Consider the following 18,480-nt stretch of genomic DNA (forward strand, 5'->3'; position numbering starts at 1 on the left):
TTGCGAGAATAAAGGAGAGTACTTTAGGACAGAGTGTGCACAGGACAGGACTGGCGTGCAAACCCTTTACAGTCAGCATGATCCAGTGAATGTTCATGCTGGTGCTTGATCACAGCAAGCCAGGGAAATCCAGGATGCAAATCATGCCTGTATCTTGGAACAGCAGGCAGAGTCACCCAAACTAAGCACCAAACCCCGTACAGGTGCTGTAAAAAGACAACAGGGACCATTCCCATTCACTTGTGTTTCAATTAGCAGTTTAGTTCCCCTCCTGCTGATGGTCATTAGTCGTTCATTTAGGTAATGACTTGTTATGGGTAGTTGGGACAGGGCACCTCCACAGTTATAACATCTTCTGCTGTGTGACTGTTCTGTGATGGGTGTCTGCCCAGTTAAAGTTGTCTGAGAAAGAAGGGTAATGAAACAATCATTCCTGAAATGCTGAACAGTATCTATATTGTGAGCGTCAACAGCTAAGTTGTGTTATGTGGAGGGGATTTCTTACACCCTTTAAAAGGAAAGAAAATGATAGAATGCTGTTATTCATTGTTCTTTCATTTTGTATTAATGGTCACAACTGTTAGCCAGACCACAGTTTAGGTGGGGATTAGTCAATGCTTGTAGGACCTGGAGAATAGTTGATGAAGGGGTTGGGAGGGGCTTTTACTACTGGCATCTGTGAGGTGTGCTGGGATAAGGGCACTTCCATGGGGTTACTGATAGTTGGCCTGTAAGTGCCCTTATCCCAGCACACCTCACAGATGCCAGTAGTAAAAGCCCCTCCCAACCCCTTCATCAACTATTCTCCAGGTCCTACAAGCATTGACTAATCCCCACCTAAACTGTGGTCTGGCTAACAGTTGTGACCATTAATACAAAATGAAAGAACAATGAATAACAGCATTCTATCATTTTCTTTCCTTTTAAAGGGTGTAAGAAATCCCCTCCACATAACACAACTTAGCTGTTGACGCTCACAATGTAGATACTGTTCAGCATTTCAGAAATGATTGTTTCATTACCCTTCTTTCTCAGACAACTTTTGCAGCCTCCGAGAAAAAAGCACCTGCTGAAAGCGGTAGGTAGCATGAAATAATAGTTTTTAAACATTTACTTCTTTAAATTTGTGATTGGGACGGTGGGTGCATTTATTTCAGGGAGTAATGTTAACCATTATGTCTTCTTTCAAGGCTGGCCATCATTTCGATGAAACAGGTCTGAAAGTAAACAGACTGAAAAAGGGAGGTGTCTTTCCAGTCCCGTAGTGGGGACCTCGCAATCTCTGCCAGAGAGATGTTTGAGCTGCTTCTCACCTCTCTACATGTCGCTGAATGGAAGGGATGGTGAGCTGGAAAGGTGGACCAAGCCCATTTGCACTGCCATTGAACCTTAAGAACCAGCTGGAGTTTCTGCTGCACCAGAAACATGCAGATGTGCACTTATGGGACTAGAAGGCAATCTGAACAGAAATAGACTATATTCTAAGATAGCTGATGGAGACTGTGGAGAGGGAGAAGAAAACCACTGTGAATGCCGAGCCACCACCAAGTGGGCCCCTGCAATTGCAGGTTCATTAAATCTGGGCCCCTTTGTTCAGCAAAGAGTCGAGACAGGAATGGAGAAAAAAAATCACACAGCAATTTTACTTTGGAAAGGTCATGGAACAATCAAGACCACAAGCCACTTGCCTCCCCACTGCAAAGGTACGCTGCATTGTGTCTGTGCAGTCACCAGAGCAGAACTCCCCTCCACCCACCTTTCCTCCAGCTTGTGAAGCATGGCTCCAAGCAGGGAGACCCCAGACACCAGGACAGATAACCGCTGTCCCACTCCTCGGAAAAGCAATTGTTCCCCTTCCTTCTCCTTCCTGTACGTAACTAACCAGCCCTGACACTAACCCACCCTGGTATGGCTCCTGTTTGTGGAGAGAAGGATGTTACTGTAACGGAAGTTTGATATCTTGAATGACAAAACAGTTGCAATTTTGAAGAACCATTAATCTTGTACAAATGCCCTGTCCTCCACCTTGACCTTTCTACCCCCATCCTTGCTGTCCGCCAGTTAGCTGATGAACTCTCAGACCCAGGGGCAATACGATAGTTTGCTGATAATCTGTTCAATAACTTCTGCCATAAGCTTTATGGTGATTCATGGTAATTCAATAAAATGTTGAACGTCTTGGTCGGGAACCATTTTGGGGTTGGGAGGGGAGTAGCCTTCCAGTCCTGCATGCAGCCCTGGAGAAAGAGGGAGAGGATATTGGCGGGGTGGGTGGGATTTAAACTTACCAGCCTGGGGTTCTGGTTCCTGGTGAGTCTTGGGATCCTCTTCTGGCTCATCCAGAGGGGCTTGCTGAGCTGGTTCCTCAGGCAGAGATGCAGGATAACTTGCTCCTCCTCCGGGTCTACTGGGGCTGCCACCTCCACAATCCCCATTGCCTCCTCGCCCTGGGTTTAGATGATGACACCCATGGACCTGTGTCCAGTTGCCAGTATAGACCTGGCTGTAAGACGATGTGGCCCGTGAGGTTGAGGAGGGGGTTGAGAGTCACCTCAGGCTCTGTACTGGGGGCCCTAGAAAGCACTGGGTCCAACTCCTTGAAGAAGGGGCATATTGGAGAACTCCTTCTGGAGTGACTGCTGGAGTCTTTTGCCTTTCAGTTCCATGGCCTGACACGTTTTATCTGTTCCCAGCATTGAGCTAGTCTGGTGAATAGCTACCTGCACCAACCTCTCTGAATCTTCCTGGTAAAGACGGATGTTCTTGGTGCTGTGGGAGAAGGTGTGGACAGTGAACTCCAATCACACATTGATGAGCAGGTGTGCTCAGCTGAACAGGTGGCAACTCTTGGAGCAGATTTCATGTTCGGTTATAGTGGTGAAAACAGTTCTGTGGAAAACTGTTCTGTAGTGGTCCGCACAGAACTGTTAATAAAGGGGGGGGGGGTTCGGGACCTTTATAGATCTGGGTAAGGGTCAAGCAGGAAAGGGTTAGTGCATTGTGGGAATGGGAATGGAGAACTAGGATCCGGTACACACCTCTTACCCCCATTCACACTACAAAATTACATGGCGTGTTCATGCTCATCGTGCTAATGTTCTTAGAATCATACAATATCAGGGTTGGAAGGGACCTCAGGAGGTCATCTAGTCCAACCCCCTGCTCAAAGCAGGAACAATCCCCAACTAAATCATCCCAGCCAGGGCTTTGTCAAGCCTGACCTTAAAAATATCTAAGGAAGGAGATTCTACCACCTCCCTAGATAACGCATTCTAGTGTTTCGCCACCCTCGTAGTGAAAAAGTTTTTCCTAATATCCAGCCTAAACCTCCCCCACTGCAACTTGAGACCATTACTCCTTGTTCTGTCATCAGCTACCACTAAGAACAGTCTAGATCCATCCTCTTCGGAACCCCCTTTCAGGTAGTTGAAAGCAGCTATCAAATCCCCCCTCATTCTTCTCTTCCGCAGACTAAACAATCCCAGTTCCCTCAGCCTCTCCTCATAACTCATGTGTTCCAGTCCCCTAATCATTTTTGTTGCCCTCCGCTGGCCTCTTTCCAATTTTTCCACATCCTTCTTGTAGTGTGGGGCCCAAAACTGGACACAGTACTCCAGATGAGGCCTCTCCAATGTCGAATAGAGGGGAACGATCACGTCCTTCGATCTGCTGGCAATGCCCCTACCTATACATCCCAAAATGCCATTGGCCTTCTTGGCAACAAAGGCACACTGTTGACTCATATCCAGCTTCTCGTCCACTGTAACCCCTAGGTCCTTTTCTGCAGAACTGCTGCCGAGCCATTCGGTCCCTAGTCTGTAGCAGTGCATGGGATTCTTCCGTGTTAAGTGCAGGACTCTGCACTTGTCCTTGTTGAACCTCATCAGATTTCTTTTGGCCCAATCCTCCAATTTGTCTAGGTCCCTCTATATCCTATCCCTACCCTCCAGCATATCCACCTCTCCTCCCAGTTTAGTGTCATCCGCAAACTTGCTGAGGGTGCAATCCACACCATCCTCCAGATCATTAAAGAAGATTTTGAACAAAACCGGCCCCAGGACCGACCCTTGGGGCACTCCGCTAGATACCGGCTGCCAACTAGACATGGAGCCAGGACTTCCCCCGATCGCCATGAGTTTTCAAAGATAATGGCCAACGACTCTGCAATCACATCCGTCAACTCCTTTAGCACTCTCGGATGCAGCATATCCGGCCCCATGGACTTGTGCTCATCCAGCTTTTCTAAATAGTCCTGAACCACTTCTTTCTCCATAGAGGGCTGGTCACCTCCTCCCCATGCCGTGCTGCCCAGTGCAGTAGTCTGGGAGCTGACCTTGTTCGTGAAGATAGAGGCAAAAAAAGCATTGAGTACTTTCACTTTTTCCACATCCTCTGTCACTAGGTTGCCTCCCTCATTCAGTTAGGGGCACACACTTTCCTTGACTTTCTTCTTGTTGCTAACATACCTGAAGAAACCCTTCTTGTTACTCTTCACATCTCTTGCTAGCTAAAACTCCAGGTGTTATTTGGCCTTCCTGATTTCACTCCTGCATGCCTGAGCAACATTTTTATACTCTTCCCTGGTCATTTGTCCAATCTTCCACTTCTTGTAAACTTCGTTTTTGTGTTTAAGATCAGCCAGGATTTCACTGTTATGGCAGGCGACCAGCTTGGCTTATTTACTATTCTTTCTACACATCGGGATGGTTTGTCCCTGTAACCTCAATAAGGATTCTTTAAAATACAGCCAGCTCTCCTGGACTCCTTTCCAGCTCATGTTATTCTCCCAGGGGATCCTGCCCATCAGTTCCCTGAGGGAGTCAAAGTCTGCTTTTCTGAAGTCCAGGGTCCGTATTCTGCTGCTCTCCTTTCTTCCCTGTGTCAGGATCCTGAACTCGACCATCTCATGGTCACTGCCTCCCAGGTTCCCATCCACTTTTGCTTTCCCTACTTATTCTTCCCAGTTTGTGAGCAGCAGGTCAAGAAGAGCTCTGCCCCTAGTTGGTTCCTCCAGCACTTGCATCAGGAAACTGTCCCCTACACTTTTCAAAAACTTCCTGGATTGTCTGTGCACCACTGTATTGCTCTCCCAGCACATATCAGGGTTACTGAAGTCTCCCATGAGACCCAGGGCCTGCAATCTAGTAACTTCTGTGGGTTGCCGGAAGAAAGCCTCATCCACCTCATCCCCCTGGTCCGGTGATCTATAGCAGACTCCCACCACGACATCACCCTTGTTGCTCACACTTCTAAATTTAATCCAGAGACTCAGGTTTTTCTGCAGTTTCATACTTGAGCTCTGAGCAGTCATACTGCTCCCTTACATACAGTGCAGTTCTTGCTCCATGCACACCTCAAAACCAGTGTTTCTTTGGTTTAGATGTGGAAGGGAGGGGGTTCTGGCACAACCATGCACACAGAACCCTGTCCAGTCACCAGTGCAGACACAGCGTATGACATTCAGAGTCTTTGTCTGAGATATCCAGTCTGGAAAAGGAGGTGAAGGAGCAACAAACTGAGGCAACAGTGACTCCTTAAACTCCTTGTCCCTAGAGTCTGATACATAATGGTGTGAACAAAACAACTAGTATGTGGTCTCCACTCAAAGTTCTAATGAGTACATAGAACCTTTTACTTACCGTTGACCAACAGTTAAGGACTTTTCTACAGAAAGAAAGCCAAGACCCATAATTCTCTACCAGCAGTAGCAATGGTGGAAGATGTAGCACAGTGGTAACAAAGGGTAACAGACAGGGTTCAGCCCTTTTTACCACTATGCTACATCTTCCACCATAGTCACCACTGAGACAATTAATGGACTCAGCTTTCCTAGTGCACTCCCAGCACAATCATGCAACCTCATTAGTATTTATATACAGCAAGAGATATCACTTACTTGTCATCTTTCTTCAAAAAGACACCAGCATAAGGCTGGGCAAGGCGAACTTTTCTCCTCAGCAGCTCCACCAGCTTCTTATTTTTCACCTAGGATAGCAATGAGTTTTAAGTAAAAATTCAGAGCAGGCTTCGCAGAAGCTTTCAGCTCCTGTCACACAGGAAGGATGGGCTTGTGGTTACAGACCAGGACTGAATTAGGAAATCTAATCTGGGCTACCTTCCCAACTCTGGTACAGACATCCTGAGACCTTCAGCAAGCCACTCGAGTTCTTTCTGACCCATCAGTCACATACACAGCTGTGAAGCATGGCTGTTGGGTAACACTGTGATACACTAGCTTTTCTTGCCTGTACTGACACCCTACACAAGCAAGAAAAGCATGTTGGAGAACCTTGGGAGCTTCTAAACTAAAACATGGTTACAACATGGGTTCTGGTTTCCTGTAAAACATGAAATCAAGAGTAGGAATAAGTGGTCAATTTTCCCCATGGCTAAAGATTAACAGTGAGTACTACATAGCTCCATACGAGGTCCAGGCTTGTTTAACATTTATTTAAAACTCAGAAAATGGAATGAGCAGCAAGGCGGCAAAATTTGTGTCAATTTGTTCAAGTTAGAACATCAGAAACACTTAACTAAACTAGATGACTGGGCAACACAATGGCAGATGAAATTCAGTAATGGTAAGTGCAAAGTAACACACTAAGCTTTCTTGGGGCCCAGTCCAAGGCTGTGGAACAAACTCCCTCAGGAACTATTGGGCATCACAAACCTCTCCCAGTGCACTTCTTTGACCTGCCTTCTCTAACAAATATATAGCAACATATACACATACAAATTTTAAAATCAATGTACTCCCTGCACGGACTTGTCCGTCTGGGAAGAAGATGAGAAACACGTGACATGTTATTTACATTCCTTAATCCATTACTGAATGGTGCTCAAACACTACACTGATGAGCACAGTACAAGAACCTATAGAGAATGGAACAGACATCTTTAAGGCAAATTTATTCTCTTGGCTATTTGGAATGTATCTGCCCTTTCTAGACGGACATTGGGCACAGTGAGTACTGATGAATATTGAGAACTCCAGCAAGGGAGGGAATTTCTCAGTGTATGTGTTAATTCAGATTCAAGCTAGGTAAAGATACTAAGGAAGTATGAGAAATTATTAAAAGGAATATAAATATTTAAGATTAGTAAACATTAAAGTTTCCCTAGGCAGGTTATTATGATACATGAACAAAATCTTTTTTTAAAAAAATTTCACTTCACAGCTTTTGTCTTACTACATCTTGAAAAAGGCAAAGAAACTTCCTCTCCTTCCAATCCTCTTCCCCCTAGATGTGCAAGGCATACTGCTCCAAGCAAATTCTCCTATTCCATTCCTTAATGGCTCCACGACCAAAACAAGAGCCATGAGCGCGCTCCAAAAATTAAAACAGCGCATGCAAAAGTGTGTAACTTCTGTTTGCCTTCTCTACACAACAGTCAGTTTTTAACATTCGCTGCAGAACAAGTGCTACTGAAAAACCAGTCATCACAACTCTCTCATTATAGTGCTCCTGAAATTGAAGTGTTGTGCAAATTCTACAATGAGCAATAAACTCTTGGTTGATCTAATGCAGTCCCTGTTTTGCCTTGATACTGCTATTTCTGTTAATCAACACTTCGTATTCTGTCCTGCTATCGATGCCAGTGTAGGAAGTCTGTGGGACTACAGGATTACAAAACCAACAAGAAAAATAAAAACCAGCCTTCAGAGAGCTTGAGTTTCAAAAAGATCAAGGCCAAAATCCCATCCTTGCCTGTAAATGACATTGAGCTGTTGAAGTGAAATATAGTCAGGGAAAGGGAATCAGCTTCAATCACTCTCCAAGCTATTCCACTCCAAATCTGTTCAGAATGGAAAACCTACAGTTTACAGCAGGTGTAGTCAATAGGCAGCCCATGGGCCTGTAGCCAGACAGCCAGCCCTCCCCAGACCAGCATTGCTGGAAACACAGGAGGAAGCCGGAACAGGGCACTTAACATATATTCCAGCACAGCCTTTGAAGCTGTGAAAAGCACAGGTGTGCTGCTACAATGTGCCTCTGGGAACAGATACTACGATTAAGCTCACAGCGGGCAGAGGCCCTGTGACAGACATGGCTCTTAGCCCCTACTAAATAGCGTGATGCACACACACCAACATCCTAGGTGGGAAAATATTTACCCTGATAAAAGAAATGTCCAGTAGTCGAAACTTATTGTTTCTCTCCCTTGCAAGTGTAAACTACTCTTGCGAAAGCTGGCATCACCCAGACAGACCAGCCTCAATTTGGCATAAGAAAGGAGAAAGAGAATAAAGGAGTACAGAGGTATAAGTAGGGGACCTACAGCACCATGATTTTTGAGTGCTTTTCACTATCTATCTGCTGGTCAGATAAGTGACAGCCTCCCAAGGCTTCTGCAGCTAAGCCTTGTCCCTTATTCGTCTTTCCGCGGAATTGAGTGACCGATCCTGGCTTGGCACCGCTGGAATCGAGAGATGCAAGGAGGGTAAGAAGCACCCACACCTGATCTCCTATCTTTAGTGTACACATATTTTGAAATAGAGCTCTATACTTTGTTTTCTTTCTTTGGGATTGTGGCTTCAGTTTTGTAACTTGTTTGTGTGTGTAACATCTCTACATTTAAATAAGTAGGCACTAGCAATTTTGTAACCACATGATTAGAATCTAGCTTAATAAATTTTGGTAACCATTTGTGCATAAGCCTGACTTGTTTTCTCTGGTTTACTGTAAAGCAGCCAACACAATTAAAGAACCTCAGCCATTTTGGCTCTAAAGCCTGGCCATTAGGTGAGAGTACTAAGAGCCTAGTGTTGAGTTGTGCCGCCTCCACGGGGCAAACTCTTGGGGCACCTGTCTGTCAATCCTGGCTGCCTGCTGCGAAGGAGCTCTGAGCTCTAGCAGTTAAAGTCACGGATGGTTAGGACCTTGGGGCATCCGTCAGCCTAGCCCGGGCTGCCCGCCGCGAAGGGACAGTGCGTCCTAGCGGTTAAAGTCACGGATGGTATAAACGGGCATAGCTGGCACCTCACCAAACATCCTTGGCCGTCGGCTAACAGGGCCATATCCAGACCAGACACTTTTAAATGGACTGCATGGACTGAAGCCGAGCAGAAGCAGGCAGAAAGAATGTTGCACAGGCAACCTAAATATTAGCATTTTTTTAACTTTTAAGTACTGGAATTTGCAACGTAAATAGGCTTCTTCTACCAGTTATGATTAGGGCTCCATGTCTGTCACAGAGGTTGCAGAATTCACGGATTCTGTGACTTTCTAAGACTTCTGCAGCAGGAGCAGCCACAGCTTGGCAGCCCCTGGCAACAGTCCTGGGGGTGGCCGGATCAGCGGCAGCTCAGCGGCCCCTGATGTTGCTGGCCCTGGCCCTGCCCCTCCAAAGTGCCCCCAATCAGCGGCTCTCCCCCGGGGTTTTCCTCCAGAGCAGTGGTGGCGCACCCCTGCCAGGGGCGGTGGCTTCCCCCCACCACCCGAGCAGCAGTGCTCCCCCCAGACCCTCCCAGGAACGGCAGCTCCACCCCTCCAGCTGGTATTTATAGTACAAGTCATGGACCATGATTTTTTATTTATTGCCTGTGACCTGTCCATGACTTATTAAAAATACCCATGTCTAAATCGTAGCCTTAGTTATACCTTTTTTTTTTTTTTTTTTTTTTGCACAAGACCCCCCCAGCCTCATTCAGTGAAAAGATGGAACATGCCTTGGGAATTACATCAACTCTGTGTAATGACTGAGGCTGTTTGCAGGATCTCAGTCTCATTTGCTCTAGAAGCTGAAAGGTTTATACTAGGGCTGTTGATTAATCAGCTTTAACTCACACGATTAAAAAAAATTTATCTTGATCAATCACACTGTTAAACAATAAAATACCAATTGAAATGTATTAAATATTTTTCTATTTTTTCTACATTTTCAAATATATTGATTTCTATTACAACACAGAATACAAAGTGTACAGTGCTCACTTTATATTTTTTATTACAAATATTTGCATTGTACACAAGAAAATATTTTTCAATTCACCTCATACAAGTACTGTAGTGCAATCTCTATCATGAAAGTGTAATTTACAAATGTAGATTTTTTTGTTACATTACTGCACTTAATGTAAAACTTTAGAGCCTACACGTCCACTCAGTCCTACTTCTTGTTCAGCCAATTGCTAAGCCAAACAAGTTTGTTTATATTTACAGGAGATACTGCTGACTAGTTCTTATTTACAATGTCACGTGAACGTGAGAACAGGCATTCACTTGGCACTGTTGTAGCTGGCTTCACAAGGTATTTACGTGCCAGATATGCTAAACTTTTGTATGCCCCTTCATGCTTCAGCCACCATTCCAGAAGACGTGCTTCCATGCAGATGATGCTCGTTAAAAAAAATAATGCATTAATTAAATTTGTGACTGAACTCCTTTGGGAAGAACTGCATGTCTCCTGTTCTGTTTTACCCACATTCTGCCACATATTTCATGTTATAGCAGTCTCAGATGATGACTCAGCACATGTTCGTTTTAAGAACACTTTCACAGCAGATTTGACAAAATGCAAAGAAGGTACCAATGTGAGATTTCTAAGGAGAGATACAGCCTTCAACCCAAGGTTTAAGAATCTGAAGTGCCTTCCAAAATCTGAAAGGGATGAGCTGTGGAGCATGGTTTCAGATGTCTTAAAAAAGCAACACTCTGATGCGGAAACTACAGAACCCAAACCACCAAAAAAGAAAATCAACCTTCTGCTGGTGGCATCTGACTCAGATGATGAAAATGAACATACGTCAGTCTGCTCTCCTTTGGATCATTATTGAGCAGAACCCATCATCAGCATGGACACATGTCCTCTGAAATGGTGGTTGAAGCGTGAAGGGACACATGAATCTTTAGCTCACATGGCACGAAAATATCTTGCAATGCCGGCTTATAACAGTGCCATGTGAACACCTGATCTCACTTACAATGTCACCTGAAAAGAAGACGTGGGCAGCATTTTCTCCTGCAAATTGTAACCAAACTTGTTTGTCTGAGCGATTGGCGGAAGTAGGACTGAGTGGACTTGTAGGCTCTAAAGTTTTAGATTATTTTTGAATGCAGTTATTTTTTGTACATAATTCTACATTTGTAAGTTCAACTTTCATTACACAGAGAACTTGTATTAGGTGAACTGAAATATACTTTTTTTTGGTTTTTTACAGTGCAATTATTTGTAATCAAAATATAAAGTGAGCACTGTACACTCTGTATTCTGTGTTGTAATTAAAATCAATATATTTGAAAATTTAGGAAACATCCAAAAATATTTAAATAAATAGTATACTATTATTGTTTAGTCGCGTGATCAATCGCACAATTACTTTTTTTAATCACCTGACAGCCCTAGCTTATACAGAACAAAGCAAGGGACTGCACAAAGAGAAAGGATCGTCCAGCAGTTAAACAGGTGAATATCACACAAGAGAACTCAATTTTATCCCTGCCACAGAGTTCCTATGTGATGTATATAAGTCACTTAAGCCAAACTTTCACAGGTTGTCACTAATTGTGTTCTTCATTTTCTGGATGCCCAACCTCTGATACCAGAGGCCTGATTTGCAGAAGCATTGAGCACCCACAATTGCAACAGAAGTTGTTTAGACCTGTGGCTGCTCAGTGCGTCTGGCAGTAAGGCAATGTGATCAGGAGGAATAAGCACACGGTTGGGAATCACTGACATTGTGTGGCCTCAGGCATCTGTCTCAGGTTCCCCAGCTGTACATTAGTAAGGCACCCAGCTACTACAGTGATGAGCACCTTAGAAGAGACAACGAAGAAATGAATAATTACATTTTTGGAGTAGGGTTCTATTTGTGTTAGTAAATAGTTTGAAGCTACACACTGAATGTTGAGATGAGGACAGAAGGAATACTTAACAGACGCCTCATCCCCAGAGCACCATCCATCCAGTGCACTGAATGAATGAGGTATGGAACCTAGTATAGCATCACGTAATTAAAGGCTACCATTAATGCATATATACAGGCTTATCAGAATTTGATTTTTTAAAATAATTTTGAGGCATGATAATGTTCTTTAAAAAGAAAAGGAGGACTTCTGGCACCTTAGAGACTAATAAATTTATTTGAGCATGAGCTTTCGTGAGCTACAGCTCATAAACCTATGTTTAAGTTTTTTTTCTATTTGTATCTATGTCAATATTCACAGCTACACAAAATTATGGATTAAGTGTTTTTTAAAATGTTTATATACACATGTGGGAAATTACAAACGAATCAGACAATCCAGGAATCGGAAAATTACTTAATGATAGTAGACACTGAGCTTTTTAACCATTAAAACACAAACTGTCATGACGTGTTAGAATATACAAAGTAAATATCCTTAAGTCAAACCAGTAAATTCTCAAGCAGCAATTTTATTGCTTTTTCTATTAGTAAATTTCTATCATCATCATCCATGGAATTATTTTCTCATAGATTTGAGTGGGTGTATGGTGAACTTGACATTTACCAACACTTATTAATAAAAATTAAATCCTTCCAGACCTACCGATTTTCAAGGGGGCAGAATGAATGTTGCACAAGAAACCCAAATTCTGGCATTTCCTAATATTTGAGTGTTTAACTTTGAAACCCAAACATTTTAATATAGTATTTATGAACATAATTATGATAACCATACAAGAATCAAAACTTACATTGGTCTGACTCTTGATATTTTTACTCCAAGATTAGCATCAATAAAACTGTCAATACAGCACTACCAGGTGCTAAGAATCAATATTTACACATTCCAAATGCTTAATATCCACAAAATAAAGTCCGTCCATCCATCCTCCCTCCTGACTCAAACAGCATATTCAGTTTCAGATTTAGATGTGCAATCGTGTGATAAGGGTGCCAAACCATACAGCTGTAGAAAAAAGTAGGACATATTCCAAAGTGAACATGGCCAGGCATATAACTAGAAAGGCCACTGTCACGGTCAGCATGCCCCAAAATGTGACACACTCTCTCTCTGAGAGGTTTCAGAGTAACAGCCGTGTTAGTCTGTATTCACAAAAAGAAAAGGAGGACTTGTGGCACCTTAGAGACTAACCAATTTATTAGAGCATAAGCTTTCGTGAGCTACAGCTCACTTCCTCTCTCTGAGGTTTCTTTGGTGTTTTTTGACTGAAAAAGATGCAACCATAGAAGTAAGTAATTGTCAAGATTCCTTCCCCGCTCTGAACTCTAGGGTACAGATGTGGGGACCTGCACGAAAGACCCCCTAAGCTTATTTATTGCTTACTAACTCTTTACAGGAGTTCTGACCTGCATTCCTGCTCTGGTCCTGGCAAAAGCATCACACAGACAGAGAGAACCCTTTGTCTCTCCCCCGCAAGCTTTGAAAGTATCTTATCTCCTCATTGGTCACTTTGGTCAGGTGCCAGCGAGGTTATCATAGCTTCTTAACCCTTTACAGGTGAAAGGGTTTTTCCTCAGGCCAGGAGGGATTTTAAAGTGTTTACCCTTCCCTTTATATTTATGACAGTAATAAACTATGGAAATGAGACTCATCACTGCCACTTTAAGGACATCAGGAATACATCATGTTCACATACATGTGAACATGTGCACCCAAGGCTGAATCAAGGACACAATCACTATGGTAATAAAAACAGATGAAAAGAAGATTTACAGTCAGCGTAAGCACTGACATTCAAGGACAGCCTAAAATTTACTTGGTAAATCTAGCTGCAGTGCAATCTCCAACTGCCACAAGTTGGTTTTACATAGTGGTAAACAAGATGAACAGCTGGAACTGGGAAGACATAAAATAAACTAACTATGCAAGTCCTCTGCCTCTCGGTCCAAGAGGCTAAGCAAAGTTCTCTCTGGACTCCTGTTTTTGTGCCCTGCCTAGTCACATGGCCCTAGTGTACCCCTCTCCTTCCTTTAACCTTCTTTTGACTTACTCAAGGCCACATTATAGCTCTGCCACAGACTTGCTAACAGAACCCAAGAATCCTGGCTCCCTGTCCCTACTAATGCTTCCAGTCTTGGGCTTGTCTACAGACAAAAGTTCTTCTGCTTTAACTATATATGAGACAGCAAATAAGCTATGCCGGCCCCTAAAATGACCCATTACCCCAGTATAACTGCAAGCATACTAGGGGTTGTACCAGTATAACTATTTCATTAAAGAATCACACCCCTAACCGAGGGCATGGTTATACTGGAAACTTCAAAGTGCTGTCGCAGGGGTGCTCCCACGGCTGCGCTTTGAAGCACAAGTGTGGCCATTTTTCACTCCCCTGAGCCAGCAAGTTAGAGCGCTATAAAATTAAGTGTAGACAAGCCCTGGGTTACTCTACCAAATCTGTGCATAGACCAGGGCACAGCATCAACTGCAACAGGGGACACCTTAGAGACTAACCAATTTATTTGAGCATGAGCTTTCGTGAGCTACAGCTCACTTCATCGGATGCATGTAGCTCACGAAAGCTTATGCTCAAATAAATTGGTTAGTGTCTAAGGTGCCACAAGTCCTCCTTTTCTTTTTGCGAATACAGACTAACAGGGCTGCCACTCTGAAACCTGCAATAGGTGGGCTCCCAGAAAGGCATGGTCATCTTCTACATGACTGGGATGCAGCAAGGGTGGGGTTTTAATATGACTTTGCCAGTCCACATCCTCCCATTCTAGGCCAGCAGAGAGCTCCTCTCCCTCCGTGTGGATCCAGAAGCTTTAGCTCACATTGCAGGGTCACAGGCTTCCGGGCCAGGCAATCTGTCTCCCCAGAGCTGGCAGGGTGCAAAGGAGGTGGGAGGGTCTGTGCCCCTGCAGCACGGTCCCTTTACCTCCACGCACTCGGCAAAGGGGTAGAGAGGAGCTAGGGCCGACCCAGCGCCAGGGGGTGTCCGTGGCTCTGCCGGGAAAAAGGATGCAGTGCGCAGCCCTGGGAGAGGAGAAAGGGTCCCAAGCACTGCGATGAAATGGAGAAGGGGGCAGCGGGCGGTGAGCAGGGCACACGGGATGGCGTCCCAGACCCCAGGCATGAGAGCCGGGCAGGCGCAAGGGATGGGGGGAGCCGGGCGGCTGTCGGCCAGAGGGGGCGCGCCGGCTGCCCGCGGAGGCCGGCCCCCGTTACCTCCAGGATCTTGATGAAGCGCGGGAAGACGGGGTTGCGCGTCACGGCGATGAGCGGCACGTTGGGGAAGCGCTCGGGGATGAGCAGCGGGGTCAGCGCCGTCATGGCCGGGGGGGCCCCGGCGGGATCGGCACCGCCGCCCCCGCCGTCCTCGGCTCCGCCGCTCTCCAGCCCGTCCCCGCCGCCCAGGCTGCCCAGGCCACGCAGGCGTCGCCGGGGCCCGACGCTGAGGCCGGCGGGGGGAGACGGAGACGGGGCCGGGCCCCGCGGAGCCCACAGCGCCCACGGGGAGGCGGAGGAGCAGGCCGCGTACAGCCGCCGCCGCGCTGGACCGAGCGGGGCAAGGCCCCCGGGCAGCCCCGGCCGCCAGCAGCGCCACAGCCGCAGGTAGCGGGCCGCCGCCATGCCGCCGGCGTGCGCTCCGCGCCACCCCTCAGCCCCGCCCCGCAGGCGGTCGCGCACATATGACGAATGCACGCGTCTCCCACAGGGCCCATCGCTGCGCGTGCGCAGAAATGCCAACTCGGGTGACGGCGCCAATGCGCAAGCGCCGGGAGGGAGGTAGCGTGGTACGGTGGGCCCTGTCCCCGTCACCTGATCCGTCCCTTGTCGCCCAGTTCCAGCTTCTGACGAAGAGAGATCAGGGCACCTCGTGGGCGTTGACTCCCGCGTCACCCGCCCCCCGCAACGTCCTTGGGCCACTGCCTGGCCCCGCCCCCCAGCTCCCTCAGGACCCGCCCCACCTGGCCCCGCCCCCGAGCTCCTTCAGGACCTGCACCAGGTGGCCCCGCCCCACAGACTCTTGGGAGATCAGGGCTGGAAGGGAGCTCAGGAGGTTCTAGTCCAGCCCCCTGCTCACAGCAGGGCCATCCCCAACCAAACCATCCCAGCCAGGGCTCTGTCAAGCCGGGCCTTAAAAACCTCTAAGGAAGGAGATTCTACCCCCCCCTCAGTAACCCATTCCAGCGCTTCACCACCCTGCTATTCAAATAGTGTTTCCTAATATCCAACCTAGACCTCCCCCACTGCAACTTGAGACCATCACTCCTCGTTCTGTCATCTGCCACCACTGAGAACAGCCGAGCTCCATCCTCTTTGGAACCCCCTTCAGGTAGATGAGAAGGATGTGGATAAATTGGAGAGAGTCCAGCGAAGGGCAACAAAAATGATTAGGGGACTGGAACACATGAGTTATGAGGAGAGGCTGAGGGAGCTGGGATTGTTTAGCCTGCAGAAGAGAAGAATGAGGGGGGATTTGATAGCTGCTTTCAACTACCTGAAAGGGGGTTCCAAAGAGGATGGCTCTAGACTGTTCTCAATGGTAGCAGATGACAGAACGAGGAGTAATGGTCTCAAGTTGCAGTGGGGGAGGTTTAGGTTGGATATTAGGAAAAACTTTTTCAGAGGAGGGTGGTGAAGCACTGGAATGCGTTACCTAGGGAGGTGGTGGAATCTCCTTCCTTTGAAGTTTTTAAGGTCAGGCTTGACAAAGCCCTGGCTGGGATGATTTAGTTGGTGTTGGTCCTGCTTTGAGCAGGGGGTTGGACTAGATGACCTCCTGAGGTCCCTTCCAACCCTGATATTCTATGATTCTATGATAGTCTCCATATGCACATGGTGTGAGAGCAATTTGAATATTAAAGTAAGCTATTTATTGGGAGGCTGAATCTGAAAGAGCTCCTTGACCAAACAGTCCTAAACTTCTAGCACTATTTCCTCCCTTGGCTCTGGTGAGGCATACAGTCAATCTGAGTATACCTGTGGATGCCAGAACACTGAAATAAGAGCTCTTAATGAAAAAGCTCACTACCCAGGGCAAAACTTCCCAAAGGAGTAGTAGTGTGCACAAGTTTCAGAGTAACAGCCGTGTTAGTCTGTATTCGCAAAAAGAAAAGGAGGACTTGTGGCACCTTCGAGACTAACCAATTTATTTGAGCATGAACTTTCGTGAATTACAGCTCACTTCATCGGATGCATACTGTGGAAAATACAGAAGATGTTTTTATACACACAAACCATGAAAAAATGGGTGTTTATCACTACAAAAGGTTTTTTTCTCCCCCCACCCCACTCTCCTGTTGGTAATAGCTTATCTAAAGTGATCACTCTCCTTACAATGTGTGTGATAATCAAGGTGGGCCATTTCCAGCACAAATAACTTAGGCTTGAATAGAGACTGGGAGTGGCTAAGTCATTATGCAAGGTCACCTATTTCCCCTTGTTTTTTCCTACCCCCCTCTCCCCCCGCTCCGTTTCTCAGTTTCTCAGACGTTCTTGTTAAACCCTGGATTTGTGCTGGAAATGGCCCACCTTGATTATCATACACATTGTAAGGAGAATGATCACTTTAGATAAGCTATTACCAGCAGGAGAGTGGGGTGTGAGGAGAGAAAACCTTTTGTGGTGATAAACACCCATTTTTTCATGGTTTGTTGTATAAAAGCATCTTGTGTATTCTCCACGGCATGCATCCGATGAAGTGAGCTGTAGCTCACGAAAGCTCATGCTCAAATAAATTGGTTAGTCTCTAAGGTGCCACAAGTCCTCCTTTTCTTTTGGTGTGCACAGTGGCAGGCATTCTTGGCAATCTGCCAAGGCAGGAGTTGAACTCACTATCCTTGAGTATTGCTCAAGGTCAAGGGGTGAGCCTTTTGCCCTGAGTGCTCCAATAACGCTGAGAGCAATCAACCTCTATGCACATTTTCCATTGCACGTATGCAAATCACTCTCTGCTGTATGTTGCCCAGATGCTAGTTTGTAGTGCTAACTTTAAGTGTTTTATTGCTCCCCTGGAAGGGCAGTGGGTGCAGGGCATGAGCTCAGATCCAATCCCATTGAGTGAGAGCAGTCTGGGGAGGCCCAGTACCAGAGTTGGAGACTGCAGGTATATGCAAGAAAACATTCTAAGAACTGGACAATTTAATGGTCACATTTTAGGGGCACTTTATCTTTAAAATTGCTCAGATTACCTCAGCTTGGACCAGTAACTTTCTCCCATGCCCTGCTGAAGCACGGTTGTCAATTGGTATGGAATTGTAAAAGGCAGCTGGAAAAGGCAGCTTTTAAACGGTAAACTAGTCTCAGCCTTAGCTCTAGTAGCCCATTGATAATCAACACAAGGGATTGATGTTACTTAGACATTAAGCATCACCTAAACATGAGAGTGAAGTCCTGGCCCCATTGAGGTCAGTGACAATGCTTCCATTGATTTTAATGGAGCCAGGATTTTACTCTGTGTCTGTCGGCAGAGTGATGGACAGCACAAAGGCATAGCCAGGTTGAAGTAGGTTCCCCTTTGTGCATACACAGCTCTTTGTCCTGGCTGTGGAAACCTAAGGCACCACCACAAATTCCCCTTTGGTGAGGGGCTGTGTTGCTGTCCTGT

The 18,480-nt window shown here is 46.0% G+C and overlaps 1 protein-coding gene across 1 annotated transcript in view; it reads right to left on the reverse strand.

Annotated features, from left to right (window-relative positions):
• Positions 1 to 15,519, reverse strand: part of LONP1 (lon peptidase 1, mitochondrial) — a 51,239-nt gene extending 35,720 nt beyond the window's left edge. Inside the window, exons 1-2 of the mRNA XM_084614178.1 lie at positions 15,096 to 15,519; positions 5,897 to 5,985 (exon numbers count right to left, since the gene is read on the reverse strand). Coding sequence (XP_084470304.1) covers positions 5,897 to 5,985; positions 15,096 to 15,500 — 494 coding nt within the window. The 5' untranslated portion in view covers positions 15,501 to 15,519. The remainder of the gene's footprint in view (positions 1 to 5,896; positions 5,986 to 15,095) is intronic.
• Between the last annotated feature and the right edge of the window lie 2,961 nt (positions 15,520 to 18,480).

The sequence above is a fragment of the Lepidochelys olivacea genome (assembly GCF_965140295.1).
Source record: "Lepidochelys olivacea isolate rLepOli2 genome assembly, chromosome: 25".
In the NCBI taxonomy this organism is placed as follows: Eukaryota; Metazoa; Chordata; order Testudines; family Cheloniidae; genus Lepidochelys; species Lepidochelys olivacea.